The 17081-nt window shown below is 37.7% G+C and overlaps 1 protein-coding gene and 1 long non-coding RNA gene across 2 annotated transcripts; both read right to left on the reverse strand.

Moving 5' to 3' along the window:
- Nucleotides 1-14169: 14169 nt before the first annotated feature.
- Nucleotides 14170-15381, reverse strand: LOC112185043 (protein NRT1/ PTR FAMILY 4.3). Its single transcript, XM_024323253.2, has 2 exons — nt 15039-15381; nt 14170-14517 (listed from the first exon to the last, which is right to left on the reverse strand). The coding sequence occupies exons 1-2, from the start codon at nt 15267-15269 to the stop codon at nt 14185-14187; spliced, it is 564 nt and encodes a 187-aa protein (XP_024179021.1). The 5' UTR covers nt 15270-15381; the 3' UTR covers nt 14170-14184.
- Nucleotides 15382-16398: 1017 nt separating this feature from the next.
- On the reverse strand, nt 16399-17013 carry LOC112186400. The gene is made up of 3 exons (XR_002930777.2): nt 16878-17013; nt 16616-16763; nt 16399-16501 (listed from the first exon to the last, which is right to left on the reverse strand). It is a non-coding gene; the product is annotated as an uncharacterized LOC112186400 (long non-coding RNA).
- Between the last annotated feature and the right edge of the window lie 68 nt (nt 17014-17081).

A 17081-nucleotide genomic window follows, 5' to 3' on the forward strand; every position in this document is an offset into this window, starting at 1 on the left:
ATATATATATATATAAAACTGCATTTATTCAGTCTTATTAAATTCAGCTATTTAAAAAAAAAAAAAAAAAATTATACACTATACTAAGCCATGTCTGCATCTCCGTAGGACTTTGCTTCAAGGACAACAGAACCATACCAAGGACATTGCAGAGCTCAAGAAGCAAATGGGACAAGTGGTGGACTTCATGACCAAGTTTCATGAGAGTGGTAAGCTTCCAAGCAATACAATTCCAAACCCAAAGGGAGGCTGTGAAGGTTCCACCAATTGAGGACAAGAGGAAACCACGTCTAGGATGAGAAGACGTTAAAACTAAGCGCTACTTGGGAGGCAACCCATGCAAATCAGATTTGCTTTCTTTATCCTTATCTTTTATTTTTCGTTTTTACTTATTTGTACTTAGTATTATTTTCGTAAATTTCATCCCTATATGCTTAAGTGTTTCATTGCATGCTTATTCTTGAATACATTGAGGACAATGCAATATTTAAGTGTGGGGGAAGGGATTTACACTTTGATCTTGAGTCATATATATTGAAAAAATACAAAAAAAAATCGAAAAATGTCAAAAATTTTAAAAAAAATTTGGTTACTTTTGTTTTTGTTTTTGAGTCTTAAAATGCTCTTTCAACTGTCTAGGATGATTCTATATCTCTGAAATCATGATTAAAAGAGGATCACAAAATTGAGATGATTTTTAAAATGGTATTCTTTGGTTAATTGAGATATATGAAAAATGCATGCATGTGTAGTGGATATGGATTTCGTAACATTGGTACAGAATATGAGCATGTTAGGATGAGTTTTGATTCATAAAAGCCCATGTGAGATATTTGAGCCATGTCCCTTTTTCTTGGAGTGATAAATGAAAAACATATTCTTAATTTCTTGGCGATGTTTTGATGATCTCATTATTCTTTCATCTTGATTGATTGCTTGCCATAGATTAAGTTTAATGGACTAGAGAATGCTAGAATTCACTCTTGTGCTTGTTGAAACGTTATATCAATACATGGCCCTGATTCTGGAAAGGATAGAGGCACCCTAGGAATTACCACCATTGCCATATAAACTTGTGTCCCTATTTGTGCCCGTCGTGGGACCCCCCTAGATAAGCCCCTTTGAGCCTACATTAAGCCTTTTCATTCATCACCCTTAAAACCCTTAACCATGAAGCTTAGTATAGTTACAACCCTACCCTTTGTTCTAAGAACTCAGTGGAGCTATCTTTTGAGACATACTACGTGGGTTTGGTGCTAAGGATGAAAATTGAGAAGAGGTGAAAGTTCAAGTGTGGGGGTAGACTTGTCCATAAAGAAAAAAATATGTGAAAGCCGTGAAAAATGAAAAGAAAAGAAGAAAAAAAAAAAATTTGTGTACGGCTAGAAAAGAAAAGAAAGAAAAATGTTTATGGATTTTAGTCCCCCGTACTTAGTGATTTTGGAGTTTACTTTGAACTAAAGGCCCACTACAGAAAAATTTGGCCTTTGTCCATTCCACTATAGTTCTAGGGAAGTTTTACAATGAAGATTTGGCCAAACATGAAGACATTAGGCCATTTTATGTTACCTCTAGGGAAAGTGACGTTTTTGCAATGCCTTGGTGGATTTCTTGAGGTCTCTACATCTACATGTGCTCTGCTAGGTTTTTAGGACACTTTGATAAATCCTTACCCTTCATTTCTTAAAACCGTGAGCCTTGGCCCCATTACAACCTGTAAGAAGACTTTCTTGATCCTTAAGATGGGACAGCCCTTGATGTGGAGATGAGTTACAAGAGTTGAACCTATGGCTTGGGTCCATCCGTGCAAGTAGTTGATATCCTTCATGAGATCTTTTCAAAAAATTATATTCACAAAGTGCTTTTCGTTTCTTATATATGTGAGCTATTTGATTGCCTCAAAATATTTTCTCTCACATATAATTGAGTGATTATAAGCTTTTAAGCATTGTCTTGAATTCTGAGAGAAGAAAGAGTGGATATACCTTGTGAGGATATGAATCATACTTGTTCGAAGCATGCTTCACAGAAACCATCACCATTGTCACAACCAAGTCCTACTTGTGTATGTGTGGATTATATGTTTTAATTAACTCTTGAATATCTATATATTGATTCTTGGTTGAGTGCTAATCTTGATGTTGTGAAAGTAGGAGATTTCTGAGACAAAAAGTTGAAGGGCAATAGAGTCATTGTTTTTGTAGAGTCTTTAATTTTCGTTGAGTGTTAGTGTGTGTCTTAGTGTGATTTTGCTAAGGGACTAGCAAAAGCTAAGTGTGGGGGAATTTGATAGGAGCATTTTAATGCGACGTTTTACTTGCTTTTCCCTACATTTCTTGCGTTATTTCCTTATTAAAACCCTGTTTAGGAAAGTTTTCATTCTTTGATTGGGAAAGTTCCTATTTGTAGAAAGTTTCTATTTTTATAGTTTCTATTTATCATTTTTAGTAAGTTTCCATTTTCGGTAGTTTCTATTTTTCAGTTTAGGAAAGTTTCTATTTTTCTTATTAGTTTCTATTTTCAGGACCTCCGAGCTAAAATATGGAAATGAACTCATAAATGGAAAGAGGAGCTTGCGAACACCAAGGGGAGCAAAGATGAAGGTACATTGGAGTAGAAAAATGGAAATGTACTAAAAGATCAATTTTACACATATTCCTACTCCGGCTAGGAGAAACCAAGCCAAGCAAAGAAGAAGGAGCGGCCGCCTGACCAAATGAACTTCAAATGAGCTGAAACCTTCCAGATCCATTCTAGACACCCAAAGGATCATTTCTTATGAAGAGTGCCAGAGAAAAATATGAGTGGAAGACCTTCAAACAATCAGCCCAATTTTCTACAGAAGCAAAACCGAAAAACAGGACCTGTAAGAGGTCCAACAGCATTTCCGGCCCAACCACATGGCAATAAATTCTGAAATTTTACCACAGTAATCTACACTCATGGTGGATAATTTCATATGAAGAAGTAGAAGGCTAAAATTGAGTTCTTAGTGGAGAAATAATTGAAGGAATAAAGGGGCAGAAATTCACCTCCAAATCTGCTAACAACCTTTGTCAAACTTGAGGAGGAAAATCAAAGTTGCAAGCAAGTGGAAAAACTTGAGGAGGAAAATCAATTCAAGATTGAACAAGTGATAAACAAGTGGGAAGATTTTTTTTTACAAATTTGTCTAACATATCTAGCCATTCATTTATGTTCATCTCCACCCTCCATTCATCATTTTTTGGGCTATAAATACACTTCTCCTCTCACTCTCAAAATACCAAATTCCTTCATCCATCTCATCTTCTTTGTCTCTCCATTTCCTTTCCATTTTCCTTCTCCATTCTCTAGTTGCAAAGTTCTGCATTTTCAAGCAAGGAGAGGAAGAAGAAGAAGGAGCCGTGAAGATCATATCCTCCATCATCCACCTTGAAGGCTTGCTTCCAAGATTCAAGATCCAACCATCTAGCTCTCCATCTCAATCTCCACTCACGGTATAATTCGTTCCTTTTCCTTGTAACCTTTTTGGTTTCCTTGTTTGATTTCGTATGAACTTGTTTCTAGTTAACAATAATGTTTAGGGCAAAGTTTAAGCCCAATTTCTATGTTTAAATAAAGTTTTCGAATTCTATAATTGTGATTCTAAGTTGCTTATGTGAGTTTGTTCGATTGAATTTGCTTGATAGAAAACTTTTATATGTTTATCTTATTTGGGTCGACACTTATAGGATTTGCATGTAATTGGTGCTAGGTTTAAGAACATGAAATCGACTTTTCGTTTTGTGTAAACTTGAATCAAAGTAGTAAAGGTTCTGGACAAGAATCGAATTTAATTGAAGAGGATTGCAATTAGGTGGACTTTTCCATAACTAAGTTGTACACTTGAGTTGATAGCCTTTCTCTATGTCTAATGCGTTGAACATGACATGATTGACTAGCTTTCTAGGGTTTGATTGCATGTTTGATATGATTAATCTAGGTGCTTTCGCTTAGGTTAATTAGCATTGAAAAGTAAAATATGGGAAATCATTTGCTTTCGAATGTTTCACATGATCAACTCCTCTCTCATGACTTGGAAGAACAATTATAGGGTTTGAATCGAATTTGATTACATGGAATTAATTTTGATCTTTGTTCCTTATGTTTCACCCTTGTATATATGTTTTTACGTTTTCTTTATTTTATTTATTTTAATTTTAATTTTAAGAATCCTAAACCCCCCCTTATTTTTGTTCACTTGTATATATTTATTCTTTATTTTATTTTTGTAAATAATACTTTATTATTTTAATTCTTTATTTGTTTATACAATTGTATATATTTATATTCTTTATTTTATTTTTGTAAATAATACTTTTCTTTATTTGTTACACAATTACAGGTGTACCCTCAATCCCCGGAATAGAACGATCCCTACTTACTTATACTACTAACGATATTTCAGGGTTAAATTGCGCGCTTGCTTTGAGCGCGTCAGCTGCCACATGTCCAAAAATAAATCTAACGGTTCCTATATTTTATTATAATTATTGTATAATTTGCAGCTTTATCCCAAACTACTACCATTCCTTATCTTCTTGTTCTGCTACTCTCATTCCTCATCTTCTTCTTCTGCCCGATCTCTCTCTCTCTCTCTTCCATCTCAATCTACTTATTTTTGCAGCTTTCAATCTAAAAGGACAAATTGCAATGAGATCTTGGATATCAGATTTAGGAAGGGAATTTCTTAGAAGTTTTCAGCAAAGATGCTTGATGAATTCCTCAAGAACACTCACTCTGGCAAGTACCAATAAAACCCAGGAACACTGAAGCTTTTTTCTCCTCATCTTTCAAACTTTCTAGACATCAATGAGTTCTAAGTTTTCATGGCATCTGGGCATTTCTTCAAATTGTGAATAATTTTTTTTTTTGGTAATTGGGGGTTAATAACTGGCCATTTCTTGTTGGGTCGACCAACTGTGATGAGTGATGACCCCATGCTAGTGGAGAAGAGAAAATTGAAGAATAGTAGATGAGCAACTTCCAAAGAAGGTATGGAAACATGCAGAAAAGTTTGAACTATTTCCTTAGAAGCAGACCCAAACCTTCCTTCTTTCTCAAAGTCTCTGATCCAAAACCCATGTCCACCAAAACAACCCAGTTCTTCGATATTTTGGTCCTTGCTTCACATCTCGTGGGACTCAAACCGGTTGCTTTACGGATTGAGTTGAATTTGAATGTATTGGAAGGTGGAGAGAGATAAGCATGTCGAAGAAGAGTTCTTTGTACACAAATATTTCGGACAAATAGGAAGAATTGGGTATTGAGGGTACCGAGAATCAGATAATTGTCTTGGTGGTGTGGAAACGAAGAAACAAATCTAGAAAAATAAGAAGATAGAGATGGAAGTGAGAGAGAGAGAGAGAGAGAGAGAGAGAGAGAACAGGTAAAAGAAGAAGATGAGCAATGAAACTGTTGTCGTCCTATTTCAGCCGTTAGATTTATTTTTGGACACGTGGCAACTTACCATGAAAAGCTCAGGTAGCTCAGGTAATAAAAGAGCTCAGGAGAGGATCCTCTCCCACTATAGAATGGGCTATTGGGCACTTCCTCTATCAACTTATGGAGAGTAACCAGAGTCAAAGTCTTCTAAGTCGTCTATTTTTTTTTTTAGCTAGTCTTCTAAGTCGTTCAGTCATACAGTTCTAGGGGACCCATGTCTTTTTTAGATGGGCACTCTCAATTTTCCAGATTTGTAACTGTGGGGACCCATGTCTTTCATTCCTAGGCACTAGGCACTAGTCTCACCAGTATACCAGCTTAACATTCTCGTTCTTAGCCTCTGAAGTTTCAACTCAAAACGCTCTAGAAAATTATTCATCTTATAATTGTCAATCATAAAATGGGGCGTGTTGTTCTATTGCTACTAATATTTGGTAATTAAGCAGTAGAGAGAGAAATTAGTGTCAGAGAAACACCAACAACAAAAGCCTAATGACTTTCATCACTTCAACCATAGATAGACCAAAATCCAATTTCTGTTGAAGGATATTCGATTTATGCATGTCTTATCAGACTAGGATTACTTTCTATTTTTTTAATATGAGAGAATGTTCTAGATTCCTAGTTCTAATTAGAATAGGATTCCTTGTACTCAAAAGATTATATACTTGTATCCTCTATATATAAATATTTCTACTATCAATGAAAGTTACAACAATTTCTCTCAAATCTCTTATTCTAAAACACGTTATTAGTACGAGCCCTAACCCTGAATCAGAAGCCAAAACTCTTTTCTTCTCTCTTCTTGTCGTGAAACCGTAGAACCCTACCCTAAGATGACCTCAGGCGCGCACCATCTCTGCACACGGTTTTGGGAAGAAAACCATAAGACTACAAGGAAAAGAAGAACAAGAAAATCAAGCATCAAGAAAGCACCAAAGTAAGTTTTACATTAAAGTTCCTGCTTTCAGTAATTTAAATTTCTTCTTCTTTTTCTTCCGGGACTTGCTACCTCTCTCTTCTACATCCCACCTTTCTGTAACGTGGGTTCGATTCTATAAAACCAAAATCATGAGGATTCACGCTATACGAACTAAGAGTGTTCGTAGACTTTGGACTAAGAGCGTCCGTAAGTATCGAATTATACGAACTAAGAGGGTTCGTAGACTAAGAGCATCCGTAAGCATCAATTTATACAAACTAAGAGCGTCGTAGATTTCGGACTAAGAGCGTTCGTAAGCATCGATTTATACGAACTAAGAGTGTTCATAGACTTCGGACTAAGAGCGTCCGTAAGCATAGATTTATACGAACTAAGAGTGTTCGTAGACTAAAAACTAAGAGCGTCCGTAAGCATCGATTTATACGAACTAAGAGCGTTCGTAGACTTTGGACTAAGAGTGTCTGGAAGCATTGATTTTGACCAGAAAAACATCATTGTTTTGGTCTTATCCAAATTTCTTAGAAATCGATTTCTTGGTAGCATTAAGGCTCAGAAATCTTAATATTAGTTTTCGTTGAAGCATTGACTTTGAAACTAATCCGTTCTTGTTTCTCCTTTTTAGGATATCAAACTTGAACGAGGTCTATTTTACTCCATTGGATTCTACGGGCACGGGATATTTCATGTGAGCTCATAATGTTGAGCTCCACCTAATTGACCTTGATTTATTGCCTACAATCCAAGAGACCAGTTCTGAAGGAACCACTCAAGACTCTCAAATTGAGATAGATAATTCCAAGACACTTATCCTGATGAAGCGCCACATAGAGATAGCACTCCAGTTTGAGTACATGAATGAGGATAGCGTGGAACCTTTGTGGTAGCACTTCGTGAACGTTTTAGTAAACATACACCATCTTCTGAACTTAGAAGCACGATGGAATAATCTCTGCTTCTCAAAACTTTGAAATAGTTATGGAATATTGTTCGGAAGCTCTCCGCATTAGATCATTGATGGATGCCAGTGGAAAAACTATCACAGAAGAATAATTAATTGAGAAAACCCTAACTATCTTCTTTGTCACTGAATTAAGATTCTCTAAATTCTATTGAATCTTAATTAACGAAGGACGGATCACAAATCACCATCAGCTAATTGGAGCTATGACTTGTGTTGAAAGACACAATCACAAGTTTGTGAATAGAGAATATGGTAGGCCTCAAGATGGCTACCATGAGCACCGTTCAATGGCTTGAAGGAGTCTTCATGGATGATATGATCCATATAATCAACATGCTCAAGAAGGTAACTGCCAAAGTTGGCGAATACATGACCAAAGGAGTCATGACGTTGAGTGTATAGGGGTTGGACACCATGGCAACACTTTTGGCCATGGTAACACTATTCCAACGCCAATGGTCCTAGGGACGATGTATATTGCGTCAGTACGCCTCAATCAAGAGAACATCTTCTACATTATGTTTTATGGAGTGTCTGATCAATGGTGATCAAGACATCGAGTTATGGAAGACTTTAAATCTGGCGATGAAGATAAAATGCTGTATATTTTTTGTATAGTCTTTTATTTTCCAAGAATTATGTAATGACAATTATGTCTTAAATAATAAATGACAATTGTCTTAACACTTTCTCACTAGGCTCACCCAATCAAGTATGATGTCTAGGAAACTAGTTGAGATTAGTGGTACTTAAGCGAGCTTTGTTCCACCGACATCTCTTCTTACTTTTTTTTTCATATTTAATTGGAGTTACCGACATGATTGAGTAATTACTGTTTGTCTACTTTTGATTTTATTATTTTGGATTAGATTTTGGTCTAGGAAACTAGTTGAGACTAGTGGTACTTAAGTGAGCTTTGCTCCACTGACATCTCCTCTTACTTTCCTGGTCATGTTTAATTGGAGTTACCGACATGATTAAGTAATTACTATTTGTCTACTTTTGATTTTATTATTTTGGATTAGATTTTGGTCAAGAAATTTTGATGTAATTATTGGCTATTATTAATAAAGTATCGATTATTCTATTTCATGTCTTGGACATATCTTCAATTCAAACTTTATTATTTCAAAGATATAAGAGCCAATGGTTTTCATGTGGAAACACATTGTGAGAATGGACAAGAGTTCCTTTGCATCACCTCTAATGACTACAGACATAAACGAGTCTTAGAGAAACATATGTGTCATTTTATTGGGTTTTATGGAATCACTATTTGAATCATTGAATCAAACCATGTCATGAGAGATGACTTATGGGATTCCGACACATATAGGCTTTAGCGTGACCGTTTGGGACACCCAAGTCATGATATGATCCATAATACTAAAGACTTCATACATACATCCTTTCTTCATAACGAAGAGAAGTAAATATCAAAAATTGATTCAAGGAGAGAAAGTCACTACCGCCACTCCTTGGGGCGCCGCCGCTGTGCACCACGGGCAAGCTAATGCTGGCGCTGCCTACCTCCTGAGGCCCAAGCATGGCTTTGATGCCAAAAGTTGCTTCCTTGCCTCCTCTCTTTACTTCTCAAGTCAATTTTGACATTATGGTTCAACCAAAATCCTCATTGGTCGCTTCTAAAACCCATCTTTCATTATGTAAAGCTTGCTCTTTAGCTAAATTAGGATCGAGACCATCTTATGCAAAGGACATTAAGGAACAAATTCCATTCTTACATAGAATCCCCTTGGATTCTATGGATCGATTCAACTAGCTTGCGGACTTCTTAGATGTTTTAGGGTGTTGGTTGATGTGCGAACACACTGGTCATGTATCGTGCTATCGTCCACTCATGATGCTGCTTGTGATAAACTCCTAACCCAGATCATATGGCTATAGGTTCACTAACCGGATCATCCCATTCTTTCAATTCGATTTGATAATGCTAGAGAGTTTACATCAAAGTTTTCGATGACTATTACATATCATTGGGGATTGATATTAAGCATCATATTCCCATGTAGACATACTAATGGTATCACGGAAAGGCCACAATTAAACTACTACAATGGTAGCCTGGACATTGGTAATGCGCACCAATATTTGCGCTTGGGGTTATGCAATATCACATGCAGCTATGCTAATTCATTTGCGACCCATAGCCACTCAACCTTTATTTACGTTACAACTAGTGACTGGGTATGAGTCTAATATCTTGTCCTTGCGTATATTCGAGTGTGCAGTTTATGTGTCAATAGCGCCGCCACAACGCATCAGAATGGGGTCATTACAATGAATGCATAAATATATTTGTGTTGGATATAAATCTCCAACTATAAGTCCACTATGTAGAACCCTTGACAGATGATCTCTTTTCCGCTAGATTTGTGGATTGTCACTTTGATGAGACAGTCTTCCTGTCGTTAGGGGAAGACTACAACGTCAACGTTCAATAGGAACTACATGAATTGTCGTGGTCTATCTCCACTATGTCTCATATTGATCCTCTAAAAGTGATGAGATCACATATACCTGCTGCATACAGGCCTGCAAGAATTGATGTCCCTTCAAGAGGACATCACTACTACAATAAGTTAATCAGACGACGGTAAATTTATGTTGTATGATGACCAACGTCACTGTGGTCCAAACCTGTGTTGTGTGATTCAATCATCAGACAACGGTGATTTCACCGTTGTGCAATATTCATTTCCTCAACAGAATATTATTTCTGTTATGCCAATTCTGCGCAGGCATGTGCTTAGCATGGCATGCGCAGGGATGCCTTATCATTGAAATGGCCTTTCAGACAACAAAAGAGGAATATTAGTTGTTGTCTGAGATTCATAACACACAACAGTTATAATTATTTCCTGTTGTCTGAGATGAATAAGACACAACAGCTAAAATCCTATATTTGTTGTCTGAGATAAGTAACACACAACTACAATCAAATGATATCTCGTCTGCTGATCATTCAAACAACAAGGATGATTTTATTTCTGTTGTATGTTATGAATCTCACACAATAGAATTTTATTTTTTTCTGTTGTTGGTTGCTAGTTCACACAACTACTATATTTGGTTAACTGTGGTATAAATATTGTAATCAAATTGGCTAATAGCCGATTACTGTTGTAGGAAAAGCCTTAATTTTGAACTCTTTTACAGTCATACAACACATTATTTTGTATTGTGTTGTATGACTGAAACTTAGACAACAAGAAGAATAATAAACGTTTGTCCAGAAATAATGCTCGATATATTACCATATAAACAGTACTCTAATCCATATAATTCAATACCATCATTCAAGCATCCATACATTCAAGTAAGGATTAAATTCAGTTTACCCCCCTAATGTTTGGGGTTAACTTCATGCTAGTCTCTGTCCTCTCAATTTAATTAGTTAACCCTCCAAACTTTTCAATTTTCCTCAACCGTGTCCAATTTCTTATTCTTCGTCAAATTTGGACGTTCAAGTCTGACAAAGGAGCCCACTTTAGGGGCTAAAATTGTCATTTCAAGAAGGAAAAAAGAACTCCACTACAAAAAAAAAAAAAAAAAAAACTTCTTCTTCCTCCTCCTCTGATCCTCCTTCCCAAAACCAAACCACTCTATCCACTATCGTTGCTCCCCAAAATCAAGCCATTTAGTTCCTGGGTTTCAGTTTGCAGAGACTTGAGAGGAGAGAGAACAGGAAACCAACTCACGCACCAATCTCATCACTACCCAGAAAGGCTCTGGGCACCTATACATTGTTCTGCCATGGCCACTCCTCCTCTTCTTTTTCTCGTTATTTCCTCCTCTTTTCCTCGCTCTTGCAGAAGTCTCTGATTCTTGAAATGAAGATAAATAGGGAGATAAGTGACACAGTTGCTATCAATTCAACCAATCAATCAAAGCCAGCCACAACCCTCTTTCCATGAAATGGAGCAAAATGGTGAGTTTGTCTATTGCTAATTTACCGTTCCCTAGGATTATGCATCAGTTTTGATTCTGTTGTTATTGTAATACTTATAATTGTCAAATACTCATAGCAATATAATACATAAAATGTAATAGCTTAAATTAATCAAGGGAATATTTATTTCTACATGGTATCAGCCTAGGTCTAGGATCCTTACCTCTCTCCATTTGCTTCTGTTTTGCGTCTTCGTGTCCAGTCGCTCAATTCTTTGGTTTCATGGCTTCCACCTCTTCAACCCCTCCCTCCCAAAACACTGCCCAATTTACCGAACTCACCGAAACAAACTACCTGGTTTGGCTTCATCAGATCAAACCCTATCTTCATGGTGCCAAGCTTTTGGGGCTATGTTGATGGCTCAATTCCTCAACCATGTCCTACCACCAAAACTCTTGCCAATGAAGGCAAACCTGCCACCACCATCCCCAATCCTGAGTATGACAGTTGGTTTACCATCGACCAACAAATTGTCAGTATCCTCACCACCTCGCTCACCGAAAATGTGGCTTATCTTACCATTGGGTTTGATACATCCCAGGCAATCTGGGACTGCCTAGCTTGCCACTTCTCTCAATGCCCTATTGCCAGCTCCACTAGCCTCAAGCTTCAACTCTTTGACCTTCAGAAGGGTTCGCAGTCCATTGATGCATATCTGCAGCAGGCCAAATCGATTGCAGATTCATTAGCCTCAATCAACCAACCTATATCTAATCTGACATGGTGGTTCCCACGCTCCATGAGCTTGGCCCAGACTACCTAATGCTCCAAACTACCCTTGCACAGTCTCCATCTCTCCTTGATTTCTCTGACCTTCATGCACAGATTCTTTCTTTTGACGCTCAACAAACTCCCTCTTTCAATCGGCGACTGCTACTGCCTTGTTCAATCGTGCTCCGATCTATGAGCATCAGCCCCGTGCTCCTAGTTGTGGCGGTCGGCCTCACCAATTTGGAGGTCGAAATACTGGGAACTATAGGCCTCGGCGTGGTGGTGTGTGCCACCAAGTCGCCTCTCAGCATGGGTATTCTCAAAAAGCGTCGCAGCATGGCACGCCTCCAAATATGCTTCTTCCTTTTCCTCCAGCAAATTGGGCAGCCCGTTCACCTTGGGCTGCTGGGCCTCTTGGTCCAAGCCCAAAATGGTGTCCCAACTGTTAAACCAATCATCATGGTCTTGCTCAGTGCCCTCACTGTTTCTCAGGCCCAAATCTAGCACCCCCATTTGCTGGAGCCCATTCTCTTGGTGATCCAAATTGGTAACCTGATATCGGAGCTACCCACCACATGATAGCCATGCCACTACACAACTCTCAATCTTACAATGGCCCACACAATGTTTACATGGGTAATGGCAATTCAATCACTATACCACAAAGTTAATCAGACAACTGTCGAACGACTGTTGTCTGAATGAAAAACCTGCTGTTGTCTAGTAGCCTGATGTCTGATTGACCTCATTCAGACAACTGTCGATAAACAGTTGTCTGTTGCTCAGTCACACAACACATATAAGCAAAAATTTGTTGTCTGAATTTACCCAAAATCTAATGCGTGTTGACTTAGACAACTGCTTGTTATTTTGGTGTTGAGTGAAATGAACCTCAGACGACAGATAATTTTTTCCCCTGTTGTCTGAAATATATTTAAGATAACAGTTTGAGAGATGTAAGTGTTGTCTGAATGCGTATGAGATAACAATGTGCCGGAAGAATCTGTTGTCTGAAATGAACCTCAGACGACAGATTCTTTTTTCCCCTGTTGTCTGATATTTATTTAAGATAACAGTTTTCGAGATGCATGTGTTGTCTGAATGCGTATGAGATAACAATGTGCCGGAAGAATCTGTTGTCTGAAATGAACCTCAGACGACAGATACTTTTTTCCCCTGTTGTCTGAAATTTATTTAAGATAACAGTTTCCGAGATGCATGTGTTGTCTGAATGCGTATGAGATAACAATGTGCCGGAAGCATCTGTTGTCTGAAATGAACCTCAGACTACAGATACTTTTTTCCCCTGTTGTTGCAAGGAATTACACACAATGTGTCCTTTAGTAAAACTGTTGTGTGAATGTTCCTCAGACAATAGGTATTATGTGTGTAAATTTATGTGTTGTCTGATGATACCATAATTAATTGCAAGCACTACGGGTACTGATTCTGGAAATAGGCAAATATGAAACACAAATTGGTTCAAATGTCATTTACTATAGCACATCATTGTCATACATTGCCAAAACACACCGAAACTAGAAATAGTGTACCCAATTGTTAAAGTATTTCTTACATATCAATTCAAAGTACTAGCTACTGATCTTGTCCAACCAAAACATAACCACAAACTTTGAACTAAGTCTCCAAGAAGTACCAACACAAATCTTACATATATGTTTTAACCACAAACTTTGCCCACTCAGTTCTGACCACATCGATATCCTCCTGGAAATATGCTGCTTTACTTCTTCTCTCCCACTGAAACAAAATGGTTTGTACTTAGTAGTTGACATAATTCCTAAAAAGCTTTAATGCAAGGCATATATACATCCCATAACTCAAAAGCACAACCAGCAAATGGTATGAGTTGCTACCTTTCCTGCGATAACAGTTGGATCTGTTTCAAGTATCATCCTGCAATACAAATCATAAGTTGTATTCAAATGGCATATCAAGATTCTATTCATCAATGCAGTCCAAATTCAAACACAAATACAACATCCACCAAACGTTGTCCAGGTCGTTCTGGAAATTCATCAACTTGATTTGACGGTGGATATTGTTTATAAACTTTGGTTTTGGTCCCTGAGTTGTTGATAACATATGGTGGACGTGCAGGCATGCTTCTTTCTAGATAAACTGGTGAGTTTGGACCCAAACAAGAAGCGTGAGGGCGATGAGTTCTCCCACGGAGAAGGCAAAATAAGCAGCATTGAAGTAGGTGGAGAGTTTCTTGGATTGTTTTGGGTTATCTGCAGGGTTGAACTGGTCAGCTCCATGAGCAATCATGTTGGGTTTGACACACCCACTCCCTAATGCCACCAAGTAGAGAGCTACGAAAAAGATCAATGCCTTGAACCCTTTTGCTTCTTCACAGTAGTCTTCTCCAACAGCTGTGTTGCTGTTGCATGGTGGTGGCTTTAGCTGCGGAAGATGAGCTTGGACTGACAATAATATGAAACCCTGCAAATGTGTTAAGAACGAATATGAATTTAAACAATAATGAAGTTATTCATTAAAATTAAAGTATTAACCCAAAAACTAATCCTTAGTTTCCACAATTAGGGCTGTTGGGCTATGATTGATCAATAATATATACTGTTAAAGCCACAATTATACTGTAATAGTAGGCAAAAGAAGTATTGTCAAATATGTACTAATGTTTAAGTGCAAGTCCGTGACTGAAAGTAAAGTATTTCATACTACGAACAAATAAAAAAAATGAAACTGATCAATGATTTTAGTTACAGAAAATTGGTGTCACCATCTTCGTAGCTAAAACCGTCAAGTTTATAAAATATGACAGTCACTACAGATCGCTGTTTTTCTGAAAAAGTTGGTCCAAATCAACTGGAAAAATTGGTCCAAAGTCTAAATCAATATTTAGTGACTGTTTCAAGAGATAATTCTTCTCATTATTTGAATGCGAGGGAGTCACAGTGTAGTGTGTGTGTGGAGAGAGAGAGAGAGAGAGTGTGTGTTACCGAAAGTTCAACAAAGCCAAAGATAAGCATGGTCCAGAAACTCCCAAGATAAGAATCGGAGAGGTAGCCACCAACAAGGGCCAAGAGAAAGACGGTTCCAATGAAGTTTGTCACTATGTTGGCAGACTTGGATAATGAGAAGTGCATCTCATTTATCACATATGTTATCAGGTTGTTCCCAACTGCCGCGATTGCCATTATCTCAAATGATTGAAGCCCTGAAATTAACATGACACCAACCAATTACCCACGTCAATTACCAACCTATATTGTGCACTAAAACCTCAAAACAATTAATTAAAGGGTATAATATGGTTGTAGTTTTAACAGGGTTCAGCCGGATATCGACCTTTCGAGTATAAATATACTGTATAAGCATATAAAAATTGCTACTTGAAATATATGAAATGCGAACCCTTAAAGTTGTAACACGCCAATTATAGAAAATCATTCTTTTTGGGTTGGTTTGGTAACTAGTAACCCGAATGGCATACTCCGGCAATGTTTCAAAGTGACGAGCCCACCTCCGAACATAGAGTTATATATATATATATATATATATATATATATATATAGGAATGAGTTATTCCTTAGATTGTGATCGGAATTATTGTCGTCAAAATTTCTAAGCAAAACGACAAAAATTGGAAAATAACACCAAAGACAGAGATCGATCGAAGACTAAGCTAGAGCAAAAAGGAAGAGGAATTAATATTCATTAATTATATGTGAACATTATCTGGATATATAGAAAGCGATGGGTGTATGTATACGTACCAAGAACAAACGCAGCAGCTTTCATTCCACCATGTGATCAAATGATTTGCAGTGACACAGAAGTTGTAACATGAGAAAACAACAGAAAACACAACTAAAGTGTGATGACACTTTTTATGTACAAAGAACTGGAGGAAGCAACTTTTTGGACAACCTCCACAGCTGTTAACTACCAGGCTAACAACCTTTTGGCAACACATATGCTAACAGACATCATCATCTGTTTTTGACAAACACATCAAGCAATAATTGTAATTAAGTTAGCCTACAACTGTACCTATTTTTTGCAAGCTGTTCGAACAGCAAATGTAAGTATCTTTTGAATATTACCATAATATCTACATTAGTGGTGATGTTCCTAAAACATGATCTACATCTTCTGTTATAAAACTTACTTCTTAGCTATATTCTGCATCCTTAAAACTGTCAGATTCTATTCCAAAACCCGCAGCAACGCGCGGGCAACTATTCTAGTTAAATGCACAAACCAAACAGCAAAGAGAAAATCAAAAAAAAAAAAAAAACACTTGTCATATCTCAATCAGATGCAGACCCAGAATATCAGAGTTACAAAAAACACTTACTTCCATTGTAGTGATGAACTCCAACCTTAGCAAGCATGGCATAGTACTCGATCTCCGACTTTCTTAGAGGAGGGCAATTGTTCGAGATTATAATCAGCTTCCCTGCAACTCACCCACATCAAAAAAATCAAATCCCACATCGAAGATTCAAAACCCAAATCACAGAAATGACAAAGATTCAAAATTTGGGTCTAAAGAACCAGAGATAGATACTACCTTTGGAGCTACGAAGAGAGTCGATCACGGTCTTGTATCCCAGAGTGTAAACAGATCGATCGATCGGACTGGGAGGCGGCTTGGAGACACGGGGTCAGAGACTGACGTCGGGGACTCGAGGTCAGGTCGGAGATTATAATCAGCTTCCCTGCAACTCACCCACATCAAAAAAATCAAATCCCACATCGAAGATTCAAAACCCAAATCACAGAAATGACAAAGATTCAAAATTTGGGTCAAAAGAACCAGAGATAGATACTACCTTTGGAGCTACGAAGAGAGTCGATCACGGTCTTGTAGCGATCGATCGATCGGACTGGGAGGCGGCTTGGAGACACGGGGTCAGAGACTGACGTCGGGGACTCGAGGTCAGGTCGGAGGCGGCTTGGAGAATGATGAGGTCGACGGAGAACAAAGATGAGTTATGAAACCCAGAAGATTTAAACCAAGAAGAACGAGGGTGAGT

The sequence above is a fragment of the Rosa chinensis genome, chromosome 2 (genome assembly GCF_002994745.2).
Source record: "Rosa chinensis cultivar Old Blush chromosome 2, RchiOBHm-V2, whole genome shotgun sequence".
Classification (NCBI taxonomy): domain Eukaryota; kingdom Viridiplantae; phylum Streptophyta; class Magnoliopsida; order Rosales; family Rosaceae; genus Rosa; species Rosa chinensis.

Bases quoted from the DNA above. Each gene is read 5' to 3' on its own strand.
- LOC112185043 (XM_024323253.2), bottom strand. From the start codon at position 15,269: ATGTTAATTTCAGGGCTTCAATCATTTGAGATAATGGCAATCGCGGCA. The intron at 14,518-15,038 runs GTAACACACACT...ACACATTTGCAG, and splicing joins TTGGCTTTGTTGAACTTTCG to GGTTTCATATTATTGTCAGT.